The following is a 25,746-nucleotide window of genomic DNA, read 5'->3' as shown; positions in this document are numbered from 1 at the left end:
AGTGGCAGTGGATGGTATAAGAAAGGTAACCCCTGGTTCTAGTGGATTTACATGATTGTTAGGAACAAGAGTGGCAGTGGATGGTATAAGAAGGGTAACCCCTGGTTCTAGTGGATTTACACGATTGTTAGGAACAAGAGTGGCAGTGGATGGTATAAGAAGGGTAACCCCTGGTTCTAGTGGATTTACACGATTGTTAGGAACAAGAGCGGCAGTGGATGGTATAAGAAGGGTAACACCAGGTTCTAGTGGATTTACACGATTGTTAGGATAAAAGTGGCAGTGGATGGTATAAGAAAGGTAACCCCAGGTTCTTTTTTTATGCTTAAAGGACAAGCAACGTAGTTGAAACCATTATGTCTATAAATAAAGCAGAGGCCACAACACACGATAAAACATTGACTGATTTTATTAAGGTATTGTGAAGGCACGTCATTAACATGATCTCCGTTTGTACTATAATAGGATTTTTCATAGAGGCAGGTGGCACTTGTAGGCGAGTACATTCATACTTGTAGGTGAGCGCAGTATTTATAACAGTGCTTATACCGTATTGTACATAACAATAGGCCCATTATAGCGAGTTGCCATACTGTTTGCCTCCGTTTGCATGTTGCCCCAGGCAAAGAGAAACATTTTTCAGCCATAAGATGCGGCTCTTCTGTTAAGGTCTAGAAACAATACAGGTGGCAGCTCCCACTGATACAGAAGAAAATAGGCAACTATGGAATGTTCTCTGCATAGGTCTGCCATGTACTTTGTACAAAAACATATCCTTAAAGGCCAACAAAATATTTTATTTTTATTAAGGCATAAGGCTAATCCGGTGCTAAAAATACAGCTTTCAACCCCACTTTAACATCTAGGTCCCTCTCTTTTGTAACCCACCTTCAACTTTTCTGTACTGAACCCAGGAAAAGGTTCCTAGCTCACAAAAACTGGACCATACAAAGGGCTTTACTGCAGAGGGGTGGTCGCAAGGTCCACTGTCACCCAGAAGGTACATGAGGTAGGCAGTACTGAGTCTTAATCTGTCATTTAACTTTAAAGGCACATCGACATTATACTGCAGGGTTAAATTCACATTAACAGGCGATGGTTCCAATATCTCAGCACAAATGTAACTGTTACTCCGAAGATGGGCAGATCACAATTACTGACAGTTGCAGTTAGGGCAGTTGCTGTTTGAGACTTACATCAGTTCAAAGGCAACTTATTTGTTAGCATTTCTGTCCCATTAATATGTTCATCTGTGATGTCTCTACAGTATATGAACTACACTTGGGGTTACCACCTTTTGCCTCCGGTGTGGTGTTAAGGTAGCTGGGAGATAATAACAAGAAAGGCAGGGGCTGGGGCAGTTCATTTTAGAATGTAGAACATTCCTTACTTAGCTTAGGCTGAGGGAAGCCAACCGTCATGAATTAGGTAGGATATGTCTTCTTTGGAGGAAAGGGTTCACACCAACGGGGACAGATTAAAACACACAATCATGGAACCCATCACCACCCCTGAACTAGTTGTCTCTCCCCAGTCCTTGGTCCCACAGTCAGATGCTTTTAATTCCAATAATCGTTATGATTTCCTAATGAGTTTTAATTACAAAATTTAATAAATAACCAGTTTAAAAAAACCTTTTTTTGCCTTTGATACTCACATGACTCCTGTCCGGTCAGTGTAGTGCAATGCAATCAGACAAAGGTAGAAAGGCAGCCATTACAATGGTTTGGCTTTGTCAACTATCATGAGATCCTGTATATCCCTCCAGACCTTTGAATGTCACTTAAAGCCTTGACACATATATATGTTTAACATGATAGCAATAGGCCTTCTATACTAAAAATAAGGACCCTCCAAACATCCCAGTACCTTCCACTGTTGATGCACACATTCTCCACCAGTCCAAAGGTCAAGAGAATGCAAAAGTGCAATGCATTGGCTTAATGTTCCTGTACATTGCAAGCCCTGATCTGGATAAGTGATGCCATCATGCAAGAGATGCCAGCAGAGTTAGGCGGTCAAGAGGGCTGAAGCATAGAAGAGAATGACAGTTGAGTAGTTTAGAGGGCCAACAGGGCTGAAGCATAGAAGAGAATGACAGTTGAGTAGTTTAGAGGGCTAAGAGGGCTGAAGCATAGAATAGAATGACAGTTGAGTAGTTTAGAGGGCCAAGAGGGCTGAAGCATAGAATAGAATGACAGTTGAGTAGTTTAGAGGGCCAAGAGGGCTGAAGCATAGAATAGAATGACAGTTGAGTAGTTTAGAGGGCCAAGAGGGCTGAAGCATAGAATAGAATGACAGTTGAGTAGTTTAGAGGGCCAAGAGGGCTGAAGCATAGAATAGAATGACAGTTGAGTAGTTTAGAGGGCCAAGAGGGCTGAAGCATAGAATAGAATGACAGTTGAGTAGTTTAGAGGGCCAAGAGGGCTGAAGCATAGAATAGAATGACAGGTGAGTAGTTTAGAGGGCCAAGAGGGCTGAAGCATAGAAGAGAATGACAGTTGAGTAGTTTAGAGGGCCAAGAGGGCTGAAGCAAAGAAGAGAATGACAGTTGAGTAGTTTAGAGGGCCAAGAGGGCTGATGCATAGAAAAGAATGACAGTTGAGTAGTTTAGAGGGCTAATCATTTTTCTACACTCAGCTGCTGTTCATAAGAATTGTCCCATTTCCATACTGCTAACATTTTAAAACCTCGATATCCCAAGGCTTTAATGACCCTGTAAAGGTTGGTATGCTTTATTACATTTCAAAACCCACCTATACCAGCTTAGCAGTTGGTGGGAGTACAAAGCAGGGATTTTGGCATAATCACAAGGATGTGGCTTATGTATGCATACAATACTCGAATGGACCTTTAATCTTTGTGCAAGTTGCATGAAAAAAATTAGTATATTCTTAAAGGGATCCTCTCATCAGAAAACATGTTTTTTTCAAAATGCATCAGTTAATAGTGCTACTCCAGCAGACTCCTGCACTGAAATCCATTTCTCAAAAGAGCAAACAGATTTTTTTTATATTCAGTTTTGAAATCTGACATGGGGCTATACATTTTGTCAATTTCCCAGCTGTCCCTGGTCATGTGACTTCTGTCTGCACTTTAGGAGAGAAATGCTTTCTGGCAGGCTGCTGTTTTTCCTTGACAATGTAACTGAATGTGTCTCAGTGGGACATGGGTTTTTACTATTGAGTGCTGTTCTTAGATCTACCAGGCAGCTGTTATCTTGTGTTAGGGATCTGTTATCTGGTTACCTTCCCATTGTTCTTTTGTTTGGCTGCTGGGGGGAAAGGGAGGGGGTGATATCACTGCAACTTGCAGTACAGCAGTAAAGAGTGATTGAAGTTTATCAGAGCACAAGTCACATGACTTGGGGCAGCTGAGATATTGACAATATGTCTAGCCCCTTGTCAGATTTCAAAACTGAATATAAAAAAATCTGTTGAACTTTGAATGGACGGTGCATTACAGAATCTATCCATATGACTGAGACATACCATAAACATACATTATTCCATTTTACAACCCAAAAAAATTTATATATACTTAAAAATTAGACCTAAGGCACAATATAACAAAAAGTTTAAATTGCATGCTAGTGATTGACCATATAAAATTGGAATAATGTACCATGCAATATTCTGAGTAAGAGAATAAGAACGATGAAGGTAATTACGGATAGAATGCACTGCAGCTCGCATTTCAGCCTATAGATGTGTGTACTGTTGTAGTATCTTGGGGGATATTTTAAAATATAATATATAGATGATATGGGTGATAAAAATGTGTTATATAAATAAAATCCCCTTTCAAGTAGACATAGATGTTCTACAGTGCCATGGACGACCAAAAAGCTCATCATGCTTCGGAAATGCATAAACCACCAGGTCATTTCAAGAAACTTGTTAAAAAAGCCATTACAAATGTATGTGACACACAACTCGCAAACAACTGTTGTCACTGTTGTTGCAGTGAAGGCAGTGATTCAAAATAAAGTCTTCATATTAACACTGATACAGTATATTGGAGCGTGTCACTTAGTCATCAGATGACCAGGAATCTTCATCGTCATGCAGAGTCTTTGTAACCAAAACCCCTTCATATTTCTCATTATTAATTTGTTGGTTGGCTGAAACAAGTAATTCTTCATCTACTAAAAGAGACTTGGCAACAGTCTTAGGTTCATCCTTGTTAGTCTTATCATTAAGGTATGGGTTTTGTACTAGCATGGTAAGTCTGTCTTCTTCAGAAAATTCCAGATATTCAGAACTAATGGTGACCTTCTTACTTTCAGCAGATAAGAGGACTTCTTCTATTCTGCTGCCATCTTTTGGTTCTGAGGTTTCAAGCAAAGACTGGAAGAGGCCTTCACTTTTCGCCTCTGACATGGCATATTTAATAATGGAATCTTCTGGAATATCCTGCGTATCTAAAACATCCTCTTCCATCTCAAAGCTTTTTTTGCTTGTTAACACTATTTTACTATATTCTGTTTGCGAATGTCCATTTAACATATCTTCTGTTTCATCATCTTCACCAACATCTTTGTGCTCTCCATTTGCCTTCTCATCATTTACACCAAAAGAAAACTCACTTCCTTCATCATCTAACTCTTCATCTTCAGATCTGGAATCTTCTTGTCCTAAAGGCACTCCTGAAGGAAATTCTTTTTCAGTCTCTTGTGCATTGTCTTCTACATTTTGTAATGAAGTTATTTCATAGCCTTCATAAGTCATACGTTTTGTATCAGTAGAACTTTGTTCAGTCGTGCTAATATTGCTTTCTTCCAATGCCACAACATGACTGATTGATGTTGCATTTGGCAAATCCTCATATGAGGAAGTTGTGCCTTCATTGTCTGAGATAACACTATCTTCTGATTGATTCTCGTCTACAATGTCATTTGCTGGGCTTGCTGATTGGTTCTCATTTGTAAATTCAATATTTTCTTCATTGCTTTCATAATCATAGGTTTCCTTTTCTCTTGCATTAAGATTTTCTGTAAGTTTATTGGGTGCATCATCAAACTGAAGTGTTACTTCTGTTTGTTCTGTCACCTGTTCAGCTATGATGATTTTTGTTTCTGTCATTTGCGAGACCATAAAGTCAACTATATCATTGCTTGGGTTTTCATTCAGAATTTCAGCATTTTCCATAGAATCTTCGGACTCCTCGTTATCTCCTAAATAAGACGGTTCCTGTGCTAAACCTGAAAGGGTAGTGACTTCCACTTGTGATGTTTTATCAACACTTAGTACATCACCAAATTCTTCTTCATTTGATTCTTCGTCTTTAGAAACTGACTCTCTAACTTCTCTTTCCTTATCTTCATCAACTGAAGTTATAAAAGTAGAGGCTCCAGAGTCATCATTATTTTGATGTTCTTCATGAACGTCTGGTTGTTCAGTTAAATCTTCAAATTCATCTTCTAGGTTAGGTAATGGTGTTACATCTGGCAAGGTTTGTTCTAACTGATAATCTTTACTAATTTCAAATTCTTCACTTTTATGGGAGTTCAGTGAGATCTCCTGTGAATCAACAGATTCTTCAGATTCGGAATTCTCGTTTTCCATCTTACTGTCTTCTGGTTTGAAGGGGATGTGCTCAGTTTCTTGCACTTGTTCTTCAGTTGATTCAAGATCAGAGTCTGCCACAGTTTCATATTCTATATGATGAGCAATAAGTGTCTCAGTTGGGTTCTCACAAAACTGTAGATTTGCACTATTTTGGTCTACAGTTAGTTCTCTACCAGCATCATGTGAAAGATCTGTAGCAAACTGGGGACTATCCGTGACTTCAATATATTCTGTCTCATTCTCTTTTTCCAGGCAAAGTTGTCCATCATTATCTTTGGTATCCTCCATTGTTTCCAAATTCAACTTTTCATCCTGCAGTGGACTGATTTGCTCATCTCCAGTAACTTTTGCTTCAGGCACCAAATCTACAACATCGTTCATTTCAACTGACTCATTTTTTGCTTCTCCTGAAATATCTTCATCCACATTATCTACCCTCTCACAAATTTCTTGGTTTAGTACTGAAGTTTGTTGAATTTCAATTTTTTCTATGATATTGTTTCCATCTACAAAAAGGTCTTCTTTAGTTTGATATTGACCACTATCATCATCCTGCATGCCAACATTATCGTCAACAGCATATTCATCTGTAAAGAGATCAACTTGTTCTTTATTTGCAGCCAAGCTTTCATTAACATCAACCGTAGCAAGTTCATTATCAATAATTCTTTCACTTAGCTTCTCATCAATTGTAATTTCATCATTGACTGATCTTTGATCATCAGCATGATGCAAGATTACTTCTTCCTTTTCCAACAAATCATTATTAGCTTGTTCATTAAGAGAAAAATCTGTTACTTGTTTGTCTAAATCCTCCTGCTGTCCACTATATTCTGATTTGTCTGACATGTCCTCTGGTTTAAAAACAACATCACATTCTTCTTGACTAAATTTAGTACCCTCATTTGATCTGGTATTTTCTTGATCACTTTCCTGCTCTAAGCCAATATTATCCTCTGTTTCAGGGTTATTTTGTTCTTCCTCGTCTTCCATACTCAGCTTATCCTGATTGATGTCAGATTCACATAGCAACTGAGCTGAAACCTGATTGCCAATAGTCTCTTGACAGATCTCATCAGTGTCATAGCCCTGTTGACTAAACTCTTCAATATCATTCCCACCAAAATTCTGATTTCCTTCATTCTCAGAGAGTTGATTTTCCTCTTCCAGTTTTATTTTCTGTTCTTGCAGATCACATGATTCAAGCTCCTGGGGCTCATCATTGTTCTGGAAACTGTCTTCATCATAATTTTGCAAATAGTCTACCTCCTGTTTAATATTATTTAGCTGGCCAACTTCCCTTTCAAATGACTGCTCCTGCATAAAATCTACAACTTGATGATCAACCTCTTCAGTGTCAAATGCTTCTCTGATCTGATCAGACTTTAGACATTCCTGTTCATTTATTTCAAAATCCTTTTCAATTTGCTCACTTATGCTCACTTCATCTTCTTCAAGCTGGCTATTTTCTTCTTGTGAATAAACTGAACCATCCAAATCAACAGTACTCTCCTGATTGTTCTGGTTTATCTGTTCACCAACCCTTTCATCCTCAAATTCTTGTTTAGTATCCTCTTCAACATCACTTATCTCATGAATAATTTCTTCAACACTAACATTCTCACTGATTTCCACTGGGATTTCACTTGACTTATCAACTTCTGCATGCTCTGATTCCATTCTGTTGTGTTCCACGGCAATTGACTCTGAAGTCTTAGTTTCTTCATGATGGCTGTGATCACTCAATAGCAACTGATCACTTGACTGATTTATTATATTTTCATCAGTAGCCATTTGAACAAGTTCCCCATCACCGTAAACATTTTCTTCTTCTAACAAATTATTTTCTTGTGGATACATGAACTTTACAGTGTCTGGTACTACACTATCAAATTCCAAATTCTCCAAATGTTCTTGATTGGACTGGAAGATATTCTCTTGAGTGTTACTTTTCAAGTTTGTAATGAGTTGATCTTCGGTTGACTTGTTCTCAAAAAGTTTGCTATCAAATGACTGGGAGCTCTCAGAATCATTCTCTAGGTGGCTTGTAAATTCAGTAAGATCATCTTTGGAAACAGGTATATATTCATTCTCCAAAAAAACTTTTCTGCTTTTGCTTATGATTTCAGCTTCTTCAGTGTTGTCTGAAGGTATTTTTGATTCTTTGATTTCATTAGACTCAAGTGTCCTGATATATTGTTGGACATCAGGTTCATTATTTTCCAGAGTACTTGCTCTATCATGTCCATCCTGTTCACAGGAATTAAATGCTTGGGTTGCATCCTGGACATGGTTCTCATGTGTATTTTCTATTTCCAGCAAGTTGGATAATTCTTGCTTTTCAAAATGAACTGTCTGGTAGCTTACAGATTCACTAATAACCTCTTCAATTGGGTCTGCTTCGGCATTAGTACCTGGAGATTCTTTTTCAAAGGCAATTTCATTTTGTAGATTCTCCAAACATATCGGTTCTCCTAGAACATCTTTTATTGCCTCTAAATTTGAACTTTGACCTGCATTAAAAGTAGAACTCACGCTGCTGAGATCTTCCTCCAATGACTTCAAAGCAGACTCTAAAGGATCTATTTCTGGAACTTTATGTTCAGTCGATGATACTGATTTACTCACAACATGATCCATAAAACCAGGTTTCTGTATATCTTTTTCTTCTTTAAAACCAGTGTTTTTATTCAAATCATTCAGCCCCAAAGCATCTTTCTTAATAACTTGTTCATCTGTTTTCCGTGTTTCCACCTGAGCTCTCCTGAAAGCATCACCAGAAAAGGTGCGGGTTTCTAAATTGCTCTTAACTGTTGATACTGTCTGAACTTCCTTGACTTGAGGTGCTTTGGTGTATTTTAGACCTTGAGACTGAAGAACGGAGCTAACTTTCTGAAACTCTTTGGTTACAGGACTTGTCCTTACTGGAACTGCAGAACTTTTCACAGTCGAGAAATTGTTTAGGGATGGTCTCTGCAGTTCATTTTTGTCACCAATCTGTTTTTTACTGTAACTCTGTCTGTGATCCTTGGAAACAGTTTTCCTTGTATCTTCCGATTGTCTTCTTCTGATATTATTATGTTCCAACATGGAATCTAAAATGAAACAAAATAAAACATCAAAGACTTTCCAGATCTTGTAGCTTGACCTATTTATACTAAGCAGTTCTTCCTTGTGAAGTAAAACCTTTATACCCGAGTGAGGTTTGGTTTAAAAACTGTTTTTCATTTGGACTACTACAGGTATGGGATCCATTATCTGGAAACCAGTTATCCAGAAAGCTCCAAATTATGGAAAGGCTGTCTCCCATAGACAACATTATAATAAAATAATCCAAATTTTGCTTTCCTTTTTCTCTGCAATAATAAAACAGAAGCTTGTACTTGATCCAAACTAAGATATAATTAATCCTTATTGTAGGCAAAACCAGCCTTTTTGGGTTTATTTAATGTTTACATTATTTACTAGTAGACTTAAGGTAAGAAGTTTCAAATTAAGAAAAGATCTGTTATATGGAAAACCCCAGGTCCTGAGCATTCTGAATAACGGGTCCCATACCTGTATATGTTTCTTAGGCTCACAGATTGCAGCATCCGGGCAGTAGGTTCAATGCCATAATAGAAATCAAACACTGGAGCATGTGACCAAAATCAAAGTAATAAATAATGAAGGACCCTATCAAGCGAATAGTAAACTTCAAGAAAAATCACAAAATATAAAAAAAGAAAGCCTACTTTCTATATTTCTATCTATAATACAGTACAAAAGTCATTTAAAGGGTACATTTCCCAAAGAATGCATATGTTATATGTTTGGCCCAATTAACATATGAATGAACAGAATGGAGTGAAGAATTGGTGGAAATGCTTTTGACAATAGAACCTAAATAGACTTCCATTTATCATGACTTAAACTGTGGTGTATCATGGAAGCATATAAGAAGATGTCCTTATGAAAAAAAGTTTTCTTGGTTCACACAATATCAACTGACCACTGAACAGTTTGACTGTATTTCAGACCAGGAAACATTACTGTTAAAAAACACAACATGGCAGTTGCATTACTTTTATTAGAGAGAAACTATGATGCTTCCACCAGTAAGAGCAGGTTGCTCAGGGTTCTAAAACAAACCCTAGTGGCTGTCACCTTGGCCATAGTTGAAGGCATTGGTCCCCAATCAGTGGTTCAGGAGCAACATGTTGATCAACTTAATGGATGCCACTCCGAGTGGTCTCAAAGCAGGTGCTTGTTTTTGAATTCTTAGGGCTACCAAATAGCCAATCACATTTATTATTTGGTAACCCCCAGGAACATGTTTCATTATCGTGATGCGCCCCATGTTTACATTTGAATGTGGCTCATGGGTAAAAAAGCCTGGGGACCCCTGCTTTAAGATAAGCTGTCTTGCGTGTTAGTTTCTCGATGCTCTACAGACTTCAAATCCCAGCAAAGCATCTTGTGATGTATAGACCGAGCCATTTTTACAATCTTTTTGGGGAGCAGAGCTACCTGCTTCAGTATTAATTTGATTGGTTGCTAGAGGTTACTATAATAGTAAAACATTTAGATTGGCATTGTGAATCTCACACAGTTAGGGTTGCCACCCTTCCGGATTTAACCCGGACAGGCCGGTTTTCAAAAGGGCTGCCTGGCTCAAAACATCTGCCTGGTTTACTAAATAAGGAAAACTGGGCAGGATCTCCCTTGATTGACATGGTGATCAGCCAATTGCTAATCGCCACATCATAGCCCAGCTCATGTGACGTATCACACCCCACATGCAACTTCCCTGATCCGCCCCTGTGATGTCATGGCCCTGCCCGGTTCATGGGCCGCACAAAGGTGTCAACCCTACACACAGTCCTTATGTTATACCATGCTAAGTTGTCCTATGTTTGTTTATGTTGGCTACAAATAAAATAATTTTTTAACAAAAAAAAAACGTAATAAATTATATTTTACCATTAAAGGTGTAAGATCCTCTGTAATCTGTGTATATCCTTGTACTCTCGGCCTCTAGAAGTGACCTAAAAACAAAAACCAATAAAGTTATGGCATTAAAACTGGTAATGTTGATGCATATATAAAAGGGAATTCACGATGTGAAAGAGCACTCTGTTATACAGATAGCTAGAATCTCAGCTACCATAAAGCAGGACAGGACTGCTGCTTACAATGGGGATCAGATAGGATCTGTGCAGCCACTGGGACAGAATGTTCTGTTATACAGATAGCTAGAATCTCAGCTGCCATAAAGCAGGACAGGACTGCTGCTTACAATGGGGATCAGATAGGATCTGTGCAGCCACTGGGACAGAATGTTCTGTTATACAGATAGCTAGAATCTCAGCTGCCATAAAGCAGGACAGGACTGCTGCTTACAATGGGGATCAGATAGGATCTGTGCAGCCACTGGGACAGATTGTTCTGTTATACAGATAGCTAGAATCTCAGCTGCCATAAAGCAGGACAGGACTGCTGCTTACAATGGATTTCAAACAGGATCTATAACCAGTGTGACAAAATGTTCTGTTATTCATATCGTTAGAATCTAAATCATAAAGCAGAGCAGGTTTGCAAATAAAAGACTTAACTATTTAAAAATACTTCTGTGTACAACCCTAAAAGTGATTACGCCTTTCCAAAACAACTCTACTTTCCAAAACATTACATTATCTTAAGTCACAAATACAAACCTAATTTTTAATAGTGTCCTTTTTTTTTTTTTTTTTTTTTGCCAATTTTTAAGCAAAATATCTAGAAAGTGATGAATTCCCCCCTACATCCCAGCATAAGACCTTTGCACTTTTAACACGAAGGACCTTAACTCGTTCAGTTAATTTATATTATGAGATGGTGTTATCCATTGTTGTACAAGCTCAGAGTCGCACAATGACACACTCACACACAAAAGCCCTTGGGATGTCTCCCCTTTTATTGAGGCTTTATCATCCGTGACACAACCTTGGTCTATAATGGGAAATCTCAAGAAAGAAATGTTCTGCCGTAGCCCCCAGTGAGAACAATTGTCATGCTAATAAGTGACCGGCTTTTGTTCAGAGCCAACCGCAAGTCCGTCCTTATTAAACAGGGAGAGAAGTGGAGCAGGTCAGGCCGGGAGGGAAGCAAATTCCCATGGATAAAACAGCCTATAAAGGCAAGAAATCTTAATGGGAGGGACTGAAAGCTTAGAGCATTTGTATTTCTCTTGAATGGAGTATTTCTTTTTAAGAACCTACAAAAGAACTGACAGTTGCCATTTATTAAAGTGCTATTCTGCAAATTACAGACTCTTCTGGAGCGGCAGGTCTCGCACAATCTCAACATTTAGACTGACTCCTGCAGGGAAGCCTTTCCAGTTCACCATAAAAATGGGGCTCAGACCCACCGCGCTGAATTTGGGGGCTTCCTCGACCTTTCCATGCTGAGTCTGCACTTTGTGTGTAGAGGAGACGCACAATCCTCACCAGAACCAATTCATGAGACAAATAGGCTCATTTATCAATGGAGTTCCAGGCTCCATATTTATTTTAGTGCTGAGACTTAGCCCCTTATTTATTCATAGTATTAATAATCAGAGTCGGACTGGGGGGCCCGGGGCCCACCGGGACTGATGTCCAGGGCCCCCTCCGACCCCCCCCTCCCCCTACTATGACGCAACAAGCGTGCATGCATGAAGACACCCTCGCTTAGCACTGAATGAATTGGTGCCGCGCATGCACAGGTGGCGCTGTGTGTCGCCTAAAAAAGCCTATTTTTTGGCGATTGGGAGAGAGGACTGGCCCGGCAGGGGCCCATTAAGGGTTGGGGCCCACCAAGGTTTTTCCTGGTATCCCGCCGGGCCAGTCCGACACTGCTAATAATAATATATTGTATACATGCTGGAAAGCTTCACAAAGTGTCCTGTTAAAGCTGGAGGGGATGTTGAAGTCGCCCGAAGTTTCCTCGTCAGGCAACTTCGGAAAAAGAAGCGTTCCGAGTGCCATCCTGCCTGCGATTTAGATTCTAGCCGGCGGGAAGGCTTTACGAGAAGATTAGTCGCCGGGACTAATCACCCCAAAAAGCCTTAGAATCTAAATCGCAGGCAGGATGGCACTCGGAACGCTTCATTTTCCGAAGTCGCCCCGAAGTTGCCTTCCCGTGCCCTGAGTACTTAGATGGTAGCATTTCACTATGGCATTACTCAAGCGCTCATACTACTAGAAAGCTGTAAGCATAGGTTTAATTGAAAATGAAAGCTAAATTGACTTGGGGTGCCGATATGTAATACACCTCCTCAGTGACTTTGGCTTTCCTTGTCCTTTAAATAGATGGGTGAAAGAACAGGCTAAATATTCTGTAGTCAAATAAAATGCTCTGTTTCCGTATGAGAGCGGAATGGATATGGTTTGACACAGCAAAGAGAAAGTTTAGATTTCTCTGCCCTTTATGAGCTTCTCGTTGTATAAACAGCGAGGCTTTAACTGGATAAACTGCCAGGTTTATTTGGGTGGGAACCTATTTTTAGTTTGGCCGCTAATATAAACTGCCTGAATCCTTATTCTGACTGCTGCTATTTGTAATATGGGCTGTAATTAAAGGGCTAATTAAAGCAGGTGCTGTCCAGGTACTAATGTGCCAGTCTGGGCACTGGTGGTGGAAGTGGGACTTATAATGGGAGCGAGGTTATAGCCATTATTTCTGGCCGCTAAAATGCAGGGGTTCATTTATGTATAGAGGTGCTAACTTGCACAAGTCCAGTTCTTAATAGCAACCAATCAAGTCTTTGGTTTTATTCTTTAACTTGCTGTAGACAGTTCACCCTAGCCCATAGGGCTTACAGTCTAAATGGGAGGGGTAACTTACAGACACAATTCAGAGGGGTATTAAAGTGCTGTAGGTTACAGTGTTACAGTGTGCTAAAAATTTCATATTGTATATAGTGAACTTATTGCATGAGGCTAAAGTTTGAGCTTGTCAATAGCAGCAATGATCCAGGACTTCAAACTTGTCACAGGGGGTCACCATCTTGGAAAGTGTCTGTGAAACTCACATGCTCAGTGGGCTCTGATTGGCTGTTGAGAAGCTAAGCTTAGGGCTCGTCACTAATTATCCAGCAGAAAATGAGCTTCCCTGGCTGTAATATAAGCTGATGCTACAGGTTTGCTGATTATTAAATTCTGATGCTAATTGCACTGGTTTATGTGCAGCCATGTAGTAATTATGTGTATTAATTACTAATCAGCCTTATATTGTGACATTTCTATTCTATGTGTACTGTATATTGTGAGTGGCTCCCTAAGCTCAGTAAGTGACAGCAGCACAGAGCATGTGCAGTGAATCAGCAGAAAAGAAGATGGGGAGCTACTGGGGCATCTTTGGAGACACAGATCTTTACTGCTAAAGGGCTGTGGTTGCCTTGGGCTGGTACAGAAGCACAAAACATCATGTACAACATTTCTACCTACCTAACAAACACACACACACGTATCGGCTGCCCAAGGATAGTTACCTGTATGTGGCCACCTCCAGGCTGAGAGACATCTTAAGGTGCATAAGCTGCTGTCTGTCCTCTAGAACTTCAGCAATCTGGCCTCTGAGGTCTTGTTTCTCCTGTTCCAAAGCTTCAGCCTCAAGCTGCAAATGATAAGGAAAAGCCAATCAGTCATAAGCAAATCCCTACAATGCCGCTTCTGTCAGACATAAAGAGTTAACAACTGAAATGAAAAAAGACACATCAAGCTTTTTGATGAAGATCCACAGGAATGAGAAATATCCCCCATCTGAAGTCTCTCTAAACTCCTTTAAAGCGGCCAAACATGCAGAGATCCATTGGTTGTTTAAAATGTTTGACCACGCCCCCATTTTTGTAGCCACGCCCCCTAATTACCGTGTTCATTTTACAAAATTTGGCAGAGTATGAAAAGTTCAACACATTCCTGTGGTTTTTATGTGTTATTACAGTTTAGCTAATGTGAAGGTGAATTGCCCTTTAGGCTGCAAGTCACAGTTTCCCCAAGAGGCCTGCTTATCTTCAATTGTTACAATTGTTTCTTTGCTTATCTTATATTGTTACAATTGTTTCTTTGCTTATCTTATATTGTTACAATTGTTTCTTTGCTTATCTTATATTGTTACAATTGTTTCTTTGCTTATCTTATATTGTTACAATTGTTTCTTTGCTTATCTTAAATTGTTACAATTGTTTCTTTGCTTATCTTATATTGTTACAATTGTTTCTTTGCTTATCTTAAATTGTTACAATTGTTTATTTGCTTATCTTATATTGTTACAATTGTTTCTTTGCTTATCTTAAATTGTTACAATTGTTTCTTTGCTTATCTTATATTGTTACAATTGTTTCTTTGCTTATCTTAAATTGTTACAATTGTTTATTTACTTATCTTAAATTGTTACAATTGTTTCTTTGCTTATCTTAAAGTGTTACAATTGTTTCTTTGCTTATATTAAATTGTTACAATTGTTTCTTTGCTTATCTTAAACTGTTACAGAAGTGCACCTGCTTTTTTTTTTTTTTGGCCAAATAGGTCCATTTTCGATCGAATAGGTCAGTTTTCCATCTAATATGAATCATACAAATCGAAGTAATAGCGCATTCGAATCATGCGATTCAAAGTTTTTCCCGAAAAAAACTTAGATTTTTCAACGTTCATCAATTGACTCCGGATAGGTCCTAGGAGGTCCCCCATAGGCTAAAAACAGCGATTCAGCAGGTTTTAGATGGCGAATGGTCGAAGTTGAGAAAGTACATAAATTTCGCAATTCCAATCGAATTTGGACTATTCCCTAATCGAAGTACACAAAAATTAACTTGAAATTCGAATTTTTTTTAAATTCTTTAAATTTTTTTAAATTTTTAAATTTTTACTTCGACCTTTGATAAATCTGCCCCTAAGTGAAGAGAAGTAATTTACAAATTGCAAAGCAGGGTGCTAATGGGCATGTTCTGCTCACTTGCATGCTTTTGTGTCCCTTAGTGCTGTAGAAAACCTGCCATAAAGCAAGACTTGGCTGTTATCAAAAACGAAGACAATGACCCAGACAAAGTGCCAGAAAAAAAACCTCAAAATAAACACAAACAAGTTTGTGTAAATGCAGAAATGTATTGCATTTTCCCAATACAGGTATGAGACCAGTTATCCAGAAAGCTCCAAATTACAGGAAGGCCATCTCCCATAGACTCCATTTTAATCAAATAATTCAATTTCAAATTGTTTAAAATGATTACCTTTTTCTCTGTAACAATAAAACAGTACAGGTATGGGATCTGTTATTCTGAAACCTGTTATCCAGAAAGCTCAGAATTACAGAAAGGCTCCCATAGACTTCATTTTATCCAAAAAAAAAAATCGGAATTTCTAAAAAGTAATAATAAAACAGTCGCTTGTACTTGATCCCAACTGAGATATAATTAATCCTTATTTCATTTTGAAAATTTTTTTTTTCCCATGACAGTATCCCTTTAAGGTATGAGGATCCAAATTATGGATAGACCCCTTATCCAGAAACCCCCAGGTCCCAAGCATTCTGGATAATAGGTCCCATACCTTTTCAGGCAAAAGTAAACCCGTTTTATTAGGACATCCATGTCCCTATTAACTGATTTCACTAACAGGTTCTATTCAGGAATGAGACATATGTGAAATAAAGTAATAAAGTAATTTGCGTTTATTTTTATTGGTGACCCTTTTATGTGGCCATAAAGGTTCAATGGTAACATTATATATATTGTATATATGTTCCATCATGACTGTCCCTGTGGGATATTCCTGCAAGCAATTAGTGATGTCTGTGTTTATTCCAGCCATGTAATAAAGTTAAGTGGCCCAAATAAAATGAAGGAGACTAAAATACTAACCATCTGCCTGGCTAATATATATATATATATCATTCAGGAGTCAAAGCAGATGTTCCCCGTTGCTGCCGAATCCAATTAGCCCAATAAGTCATGGCAAGTGCTGGATTGGGTGGGAAGCCTAAATCAATTTGCTCTCTTTTAAGTGCTGTGTTACCCAATCAAGGGTCTCCTGTTATCAAAGCCTAGAATTAAGGAATGTATATGCAATACAGATGCAATATATTGTCGTCACTTAAGTGTTTTAAGATCCATTATTAATGATGGGCGAATTTGGGCATTCTCACTTGTTTTTGACGCTGGCATCCATTTTTTTTTTTACGCCAGCGAATTTTCGCGGTGGTTTCACGAATTTATTCACCGGCAGCGAATCACGGGACTGGAGGATAAATTCGCCCATTACTATCCATTATCCAGAAAACCCCATGCATTCTGGATAACAGGTCCTATACCTGTATGTGTACTGTATATATGCAGTATATACATACTAGATCAGTGGGCTACCCCCCCCCCCCCATTGGGCTTGAAGATGTGACAGTGGGACTCTGAAGGCCAGTTAGGGGAGATCGGACGACAATCGATTAGAGTTGACTGCAGTTGACAGCCTATGTTGAAAGTCAATTAGGATGAGATTTGGGGTGATCCTCTTTATTTAGCTTTTATTATTTTACTATAATTAACTTTTCAACCGGCCTTCGTTTTTTTTTATTGTTTTTGAATTATTTTGATTTTTGAACTATTTGTCTTCTTCTTCTGACTCGTTCCAAGTCTCAAATGGGCGTCACCGACCCCACCTAAAACTCAAATGCTCTGTAAGGCTATGAATGTATTGTTATTGCTACTTTGTATTACTCGTCTCTCTATGCAGTCCCTCTCCTGAGATGGCTGAAATTGCAAACTGCAGAGCTGCTGAATAAAAAGCTAAATAACTTAAAAACCACAAATAATGAAAAAATTAAAACTAATTGCAAATTGTCTCAGAATATCACTATATGGAAGCTATTCGCAATATGTTGGCGCTATATAAATACATGTTAATAATAATCTATGTCATACTAAAAGTTAATTTAAAGATGAACAGCCCCTTTAATTGCTCTCGCAATGTTTTTGTGACTCTGGCCAAAGGTTTAAACTCTAACGGGTAAGCTGCTCAAGCTTAGGTATAAGGTGCTCAAGCTCAGGTATAAACTGCTCAAGCTCAGGTATAAGGTGCTCAAGCTCAGGTATAAGCTGCTCAAGCTTAGGTATAAGGTGCTCAAGTTCAGGTATAAGCTGCTCAAGCTTAGGTATAAGGTGCTCAAGCTCAGGTATAAGGTGCTCAAGTATAAGGTGCTCAAGCTCAGGTATATGGTGCTCAAATTCAGGTATAGGGTGCTCAAGCTCAGGTATAAGCCGCTCAAGCTTAGGTATAAGGTGCTCAAGCTCAGGTATAAGGTGCTCAAGCTCAGGTATAAGCTGCTCAAGCTTAGGTATAAGGTGCTCAAGCTCAGGTATAAGGTGCTCAAGCTCAGGTATAAGGTGCTCAGGTATAAGGTGCTCAAGTATAAGGTGCTCAAGCTCAGGTATATGGTGCTCAAATTCAGGTATAGGGTGCTCAAGCTCAGGTATAAGCCGCTCAAGCTTAGGTATAAGGTGCTCAAGCTCAGGTATAAGGTGCTCAAGCTCAGGTATAAGGTGCTCAAGCTCAGGTATATGGTGCTCAAATTCAGGTATAAGGTGCTCAAGCTCATGTATAGGGTGCTCAAGCTCAGGTATAAGCCGCTCAAGCTTAGGTATAAGGTGCTCAAGCTCAGGTATAAGGTGCTCAAGCTCATATATAGGGTGCTCAAGCTCAGGTATAAGGTGCTCAAGCTCAGGTATAAGGTGCTCAAGCTCAGGTATATGGTGCTCAAATTCAGGTATAAGGTGCTTAAGCTCATGTATAGGGTGCTCAAGCTCAGGTATAAGCCGCTCAAGCTTAGGTATAAGGTGCTCAAGTTCAGGTATAAGCCGCTCAAGCTTAGGTATAATGTGCTCAATCTCAGGTATAAGCCGCTCAAGCTTAGGTATAAGGTGCTCAAGCTCAGGTATAGGGTGCTCAAGCTCAGGTATAGGGTGCTCAAGCTCATGTATAGGGTGCTCAAGCTCAGGTATAGGGTGCTCAAGCTCAGGTATAGGGTGCTCAAGCTCATGTATAGGGTGCTCAAGCTCAGGTATAAGCCGCTCAAGCTTAGGTATAAGGTGCTCAAGCTCAGGTATAAGGTGCTCAAGCTCAGGTATAAGCTGCTCAAGCTCAGGTATAAGGTGCTCAAGCTCAGGTATAAGCTGCTCAAGCTTAGGTATAAGGTGCTCAAGTTCAGGTATAAACTGCTCAAGCTTAGGTATAAGGTGCTCAAGCTCAGGTATAAGGTGCTCAAGTATAAGGTGCTCAAGCTCAGGTATATGGTGCTCAAATTCAGGTATAGGGTGCTCAAGCTCAGGTATAAGCCGCTCAAGCTTAGGTATAAGGTGCTCAAGCTCATGTATAGGGTGCTCAAGCTCAGGTATAAGCCGCTCAAGCTTAGGTATAAGGTGCTCAAGCTCAGGTATAAGGTGCTCAAGCTCATATATAGGGTGCTCAAGCTCAGGTATAAGGTGCTCAAGCTCAGGTATAAGGTGCTCAAGCTCAGGTATATGGTGCTCAAATTCAGGTATAAGGTGCTTAAGCTCATGTATAGGGTGCTCAAGCTCAGGTATAAGCCGCTCAAGCTTAGGTATAAGGTGCTCAAGTTCAGGTATAAGCCGCTCAAGCTTAGGTATAATGTGCTCAATCTCAGGTATAAGCCGCTCAAGCTTAGGTATAAGGTGCTCAAGCTCAGGTATAGGGTGCTCAAGCTCAGGTATAGGGTGCTCAAGCTCATGTATAAGCTGCTCAAGCTTAGGTATAAGGTGCTCAAGCTCAGGTATAAGGTGCTCAAGCTCAGGTATAAGGTGCTCAAGTATAAGGTGCTCAAGCTCAGGTATATGGTGCTCAAATTCAGGTATAGGGTGCTCAAGCTCAGGTATAAGCCGCTCAAGCTTAGGTATAAGGTGCTCAAGCTCAGGTATAAGGTGCTCAAGCTCAGGTATAAGGTGCTCAAGCTCAGGTATATGGTGCTCAAATTCAGGTATAAGGTGCTCAAGCTCATGTATAGGGTGCTCAAGCTCAGGTATAAGCCGCTCAAGCTTAGGTATAAGGTGCTCAAGCTCAGGTATAAGGTGCTCAAGCTCATATATAGGGTGCTCAAGCTCAGGTATAAGGTGCTCAAGCTCAGGTATAAGGTGCTCAAGCTCAGGTATATGGTGCTCAAATTCAGGTATAAGGTGCTTAAGCTCATGTATAGGGTGCTCAAGCTCAGGTATAAGCCGCTCAAGCTTAGGTATAAGGTGCTCAAGTTCAGGTATAAGCCGCTCAAGCTTAGGTATAATGTGCTCAATCTCAGGTATAAGCCGCTCAAGCTTAGGTATAAGGTGCTCAAGCTCAGGTATAGGGTGCTCAAGCTCAGGTATAGGGTGCTCAAGCTCAGGTATAGGGTGCTCAAGCTCAGGTATAGGGTGCTCAAGCTCAGGTATAGGGTGCTCAAGCTCATGTATAGGGTGCTCAAGCTCAGGTATAAGCCGCTCAAGCTTAGGTATAAGGTGCTCAAGCTCAGGTATAAGGTGCTCAAGCTCAGGTATAAGCTGCTCAAGCTCAGGTATAAGGTGCTCAAGCTCAGGTATAAGCTGCTCAAGCTTAGGTATAAGGTGCTCAAGTTCAGGTATAAGCTGCTCAAGCTTAGGTATAAGGTGCTCAAGCTCAGGTATAAGGTGCTCAAGTATAAGGTGCTCAAGCTCAGGTATATGGTGCTCAAATTCAGGTATAGGGTGCTCAAGCTCAGGTATAAGCCGCTCAAGCTTAGGTATAAGGTGCTCAAGCTCAGGTATAAGGTGCTCAAGCTCAGGTATAAGCTGCTCAAGCTTAGGTATAAGGTGCTCAAGCTCAGGTATAAGGTGCTCAAGCTCAGGTATAAGGTGCTCAAGTATAAGGTGCTCAAGCTCAGGTATATGGTGCTCAAATTCAGGTATAGGGTGCTCAAGCTCAGGTATAAGCCGCTCAAGCTTAGGTATAAGGTGCTCAAGCTCAGGTATAAGGTGCTCAAACTCAGGTATAAGGTGCTCAAGCTCAGGTATATGGTGCTCAAATTCAGGTATAAGGTGCTCAAGCTCATGTATAGGGTGCTCAAGCTCAGGTATAAGCCGCTCAAGCTTAGGTATAAGGTGCTCAAGCTCAGGTATAAGGTGCTCAAGCTCATATATAGGGTGCTCAAGCTCAGGTATAAGGTGCTCAAGCTCAGGTATAAGGTGCTCAAGCTCAGGTATATGGTGCTCAAATTCAGGTATAAGGTGCTTAAGCTCATGTATAGGGTGCTCAAGCTCAGGTATAAGCCGCTCAAGCTTAGGTATAAGGTGCTCAAGTTCAGGTATAAGCCGCTCAAGCTTAGGTATAATGTGCTCAATCTCAGGTATAAGCCGCTCAAGTTTAGGTATAAGGTGCTCAAGCTCAGGTATAGGGTGCTCAAGCTCAGGTATAGGGTGCTCAAGCTCATGTATAGGGTGCTCAAGCTCAGGTATAGGGTGCTCAAGCTCAGGTATAGGGTGCTCAAGCTCATGTATAGGGTGCTCAAGCTCAGGTATAAGCCGCTCAAGCTTAGGTATAAGGTGCTCAAGTTCAGGTATAAGCCGCTCAAGCTTAGGTATAAGGTGCTCAAGTTCAGGTATAAGGTGCTCAAGCTTAGGTATAAGGTGCTCAAGCTCAGGTATAGGGTGCTCAAGCTCAGGTATAGGGTTCTCAATTTCAGGTATATATAAGAGGGAGACTGTCACTAGCTTTTGTCGAACATAACTTTCGTACGATTGCTGTCAGGGGCAGAACATTGTCTGATCTGTTCTTTTACTAATTTATTTGATCTGAATGGTTAGTGGCAGGTCGGGAGGTTGGGAGGTCGGGAAATCTGCACGTCTATGCGCGGCATTGGCTATCTTAATGACACTATTACAAAGTAATATAAAAAGCTTTATGCCTAAAATTATATATTTATCATGGTTATCTGATGGCTATCTGATCCCTATTGTAAGCAGCAGTCCTGTCCTGCTTTATGGCTGAGGATTCTATCTGTATAACAGAGCATTCTGTCCCAGTGGCTGCACAGATCCTATCTGATCCCCATTGTAAGCAGCAGTCCTGCCCTGCTTTATGGCAGCTGAGATTCTAGCTATCTGTATAACAGAACATTCTGTCCCAGTGGCTGCACAGATCCTATCTGATCCCCATTGTAAGCAGCAGTCCTGTCCTGCTTTATGGCAGCTGAGATTCTAGCTATCTGTATAACAGAACATTCTGTCCCAGTGGCTGCACAGATCCTATCTGATCCCCATTGTAAGCAGCAGTCCTGTCCTGCTTTATGGCAGCTGAGATTCTAGCTATCTGTATAACAGAACATTCTGTCCCAGTGGCTGCACAGATCCTATCTGATCCCCATTGTAAGCAGCAGTCCTGTCCTGCTTTATGGCAGCTGAGATTCTAGCTATCTGTATAACAGAACATTCTGTCCCAGTGACTGCACAGATCCTATCTGATCCCCATTGTAAGCAGCAGTCCTGTCCTGCTTTATGGCAGCTGAGATTCTAGCTATCTGTATAACAGAACATTCTGTCCCAGTGGCTGCACAGATCCTATCTGATCCCCATTGTAAGCAGCAGTCCTGTCCTGCTTTATGGCAGCTGAGATTCTAGCTATCTGTATAACAGAACATTCTGTCCCAGTGGCTGCACAGATCCTATCTGATCCCCATTGTAAGCAGCAGTCCTGTCCTGCTTTATGGCAGCTGAGATTCTAGCTATCTGTATAACAGAACATTCTGTCCCAGTGGCTGCACAGATCCTATCTGATCCCCATTGTAAGCAGCAGTCCTGTCCTGCTTTATGGCAGCTGAGATTCTAGCTATCTGTATAACAGAACATTCTGTCCCAGTGAATATAAAAAATAGAAATGTTTAAGAAAGGGGGGAAATAGTATCCATTCTAATCAGAGACTGACTCACTGGCAGTTGGGAGCAATCCCAAAACTGTCACTAATTTTAACTCATTGGTACTTCCAGGAACACTATCCTACAGACATATCCCACGTACATATGATTTATGTATTTGTGTCAGATGGAGAATTCCTACCAGGGACAACAGCACTGAGTAAGAGTCATGTCCATAATGTATGGGGGGTGGGAGCGGCAGGTGGAGCAGATACTGTACAATCACAATGGAGCTTATTCCACTGACAATAGAGACAGACAGATGAGCTGATTTAGATCTGGGATCAGCTGGTGAGGATTTCCCAAATGGGATACGTATAGATTTCTTAGTAGCAAATGGACAAGCACTAAAACAGTTGTTCTGCTTAACCCCTTCAGGGCTGCGTAAACCTCTGTTGCGATCAATTCTAATGCCTTTTATTGACCAGCTGCTAAACTATTCGATATTTAACCTATGTCTGATGCTTTGTGTCTATATCGGTATGGCAGCTCCAATCGGTATATACAAATATGCTGAGAAATTGCACTCTCTTTGCCGAATTACTAATATTTTACAGGCATTTTAAATGTGGAATTAAAGATGTTGAATAGTGTGATACACTTAGGGGTTTATTTACTAAACTCCGAATGCAAAAATTACGAAACATTCGTAGACTTTTAAAAAAATCACGAATTTTTCGGAATTTATTAAACCCAGAGGATGGAAAAATCTGAATCTGAAAATCCGGCATCTCAGACCTGTCGAGGTCGCATATAAGTCAATGGGAGAAGTCCCAATGATTTTTTTGATGTGCGCTGGGTTTCATGCAATACCCCGAAGTTTTCAGGCGAAAAAACATAAGAAATGTGTGTTTTTGGGATGAAAATTCCAGAAAAATCACGAAATTTGTGAAAATCGGATGAAAAAAATCCAAAAAAAATGTGAAAATTAGATTTTTACCACATTTTCGGGAAAATGTAATAATAAGCGTAAAAAACCTGTGCAGTTTTGATCGGAGTTTGTAGCAGAAAATATTGAGATAAATTCGGACTTTGCTTAATAACTGCCTTAGAGTTAAAAATAAACTTGGAGTTAAAAATAACTGGTTGTTAAAGGGACAGTTTATGGAGGATGTTTCATTTCATGGCAGCAGTGGAAGCGCTATGGCAGCTCCAGCTGTCAATGTTTTTATTTCTACAGGTATGGGATCAATTATCCAGAAAGCTCCGAATTCCGGAAAGGCGGTCTCCCATAGTCTCTCCATTTTATCCAAATAATCCACATTTTAAAACATGATTTCCTTTTTCGCTGTAATAATAAAACAGTAGCTTGTACTTGATCCCAACTAAGATATAATTAATCCTTATTGGAGGCAAAACCAGCCTATTGGGTTCATTTCATGTTTAAATGATTTTCTAGAAGACGTAAGGTATGAAGATCCAAATTACAGTAAGATCCGTTATCCGGAAAACCGAGCATTCTGTATAATAGGACCCATACCTGTACTTTTATTACGATGTCTATTCCTATTGTGATGATGTAGAGAAACTGACAATATATTTAGGCTATATAAAGTACAAATGGATATATATATATATATATATATATATATATATATATATATATATATATATATATATATATATGTGTGTGTGTGTGTGTGTCCAGACCCACCAATGAGACTGTGTTCTGGGAATATAATAATGGCATTGTTATGATAAACCCACACCATTAGCCCAGTCGTGTTTGGTATGAATGTTATGCACTGAGGCCCCCAGGACCTGACATTATTATTATAGAAGGCCGTGAGAGCCCATATGTTAAGATAAACAGTGACTGCAACATGTGCCAGACTAGAGTAACAGTCTGATGGTTCTTTTAACCCTTTCAGTGCCACGTTGGCTCTTTGATGTGGGGTGCCATGGAAGAACGCGTGCGGCATGGATCAAAGTGCCATCAGGAGAACTAGAATATACTGCGTCGGAACTGTGATCCTCATATGGGGAGCCATAGATTTTTTTTCATGCCACTTAACGGGTTAAAATAGAAGGGTTGATTTACAATCGCTAGGTGCAGCATTGCTGTTAACATGGGTACCGAATTTTAAGGGATGAGAACTCATCATCACCAATACAACATGTGTCTATTTAATTAAATGGGTGCAACTTTTTACTGCATTGTGGGTAAAAAAAACATGCAAACTAGCCCTGTTTTTTTTTTTTTTTTTGCCCTTTGCACTCATAACAAGCCCTGGAGTAACAATATTCATTCTATGGTGATATGATTAGAGATGAGTGTAACTCCACTCGTTGCTATGATGGGTTAAAGTACTCACCTGCAGCTTTTCTTCCTCTTCCTTCTGCTCCTGCCACTGCTTGGAGAGAAGGTCCTCCAGAGCCTCCTTCCTCCTCTTGAGACTCACTAATTCTTTATCCAGGCTTTGCAGCAGAAGCCGGTTCTGTTTGTTTTCTTCCAACACCTTTCTCAGGTTTTCCTTGGATTCGGACAAACCGGCTTCCAACACTGACACTTCACTCTTATACTCTTCCACAGCCCCCTGCCAGATCTCTGAGAGCTTCCTGGCATAGTCGTCAACCTCCACAGGTTTAAAGGCTACTGGGGCGACCCTGAAGTTCTCCAGTCTTTGGGAGAAGCTTGCAATCTCTTCTTCCATCAATGCTTTTTCTTCTTCATGGTCTCTCAGGATGTCCTCCAACTCTGCTTCAAGCTGGCCAAGTCTTTCTTTCAACCAGATCTGGGCTCTTGTCTCTTCTTCCAACAATTTCTTACTCTCTGACAGTTCTTTCTTTGCATCTTCCCTTGCTTGCTTCTCTTCCAGGCACCTTTGCTTTACAAATTCAATCTCTTCATATATGCTGTCTCTTACCATTTCTGCTTGGACCATCTCTCTGTGGCCATCATCCAGAGCATCCCTCAGCTTCATCATCTCTTTGTGATGCTTCTTCTTCCAGCATCTTTCAGACTTACTGCTCCTTAAACTGTGGATTTCTTTTCTGAGCAACTCATTCTCTTCTTCCAGGGCTTTGACTCTGGACAGATAGGCTTCCAGACGTTTGTTAAGGCTCCACATTTGAGTGGACTCCTCTCCCAGTGATACTGATGCTAAGTAACCTTCCATTCTTCTTTATTAATGTGGAGTGAATCCCAAGGAACTTTTCCCAGTCAGTGTTCAACAGCCAGACAGAAGGGGCTTCTGCTGGGCTCCTGAATGAGTGAGCAGATTGAGAAAGTGACTAAGGAGGAGCAGAGCTCATCTAT

At 40.2% G+C, this 25,746-nt stretch overlaps 1 protein-coding gene across 2 annotated transcripts; it reads right to left on the bottom strand.

Moving 5' to 3' along the window:
- Window positions 1–393: 393 nt before the first annotated feature.
- On the bottom strand, window positions 394–25,711 carry nes.S (nestin S homeolog). 2 transcript variants are annotated; one of them, NM_001087857.1, is given in 5 exon segments: window positions 2,722–4,450; window positions 4,452–8,665; window positions 10,533–10,597; window positions 14,062–14,186; window positions 24,803–25,683. In NM_001087857.1, coding segments are annotated over 5 exon segments (5,235 nt in total). In that variant the 5' UTR covers window positions 25,607–25,683; the 3' UTR covers window positions 2,722–4,423.
- Between the last annotated feature and the right edge of the window lie 35 nt (window positions 25,712–25,746).

This window comes from Xenopus laevis, chromosome 8S (genome assembly GCF_017654675.1).
Source record: "Xenopus laevis strain J_2021 chromosome 8S, Xenopus_laevis_v10.1, whole genome shotgun sequence".
In the NCBI taxonomy this organism is placed as follows: domain Eukaryota; kingdom Metazoa; phylum Chordata; class Amphibia; order Anura; family Pipidae; genus Xenopus; species Xenopus laevis.
The sequence above is the reverse complement of the archived record's forward strand: the minus strand, read 5'-3'. Positions and strand labels throughout refer to the sequence as shown.

Coding starts and splice junctions, on each gene's coding strand:
- nes.S (XM_041574123.1), bottom strand. CDS start 25,606: ATGGAAGGTTACTTAGCATCAGTATCACTGGGAGAGGAGTCCACTCAA. Junction 10,598..14,061: donor CTGGAGGTGGCCACATACAG/GTAACTATCCTT, acceptor TTTTGTTTTTAG/GTCACTTCTAGAGGCCGAGA. Junction 8,666..10,532: donor AGGATCTTACACCTTTAATG/GTAAAATATAAT, acceptor GTTTCATTTTAG/ATTCCATGTTGGAACATAAT.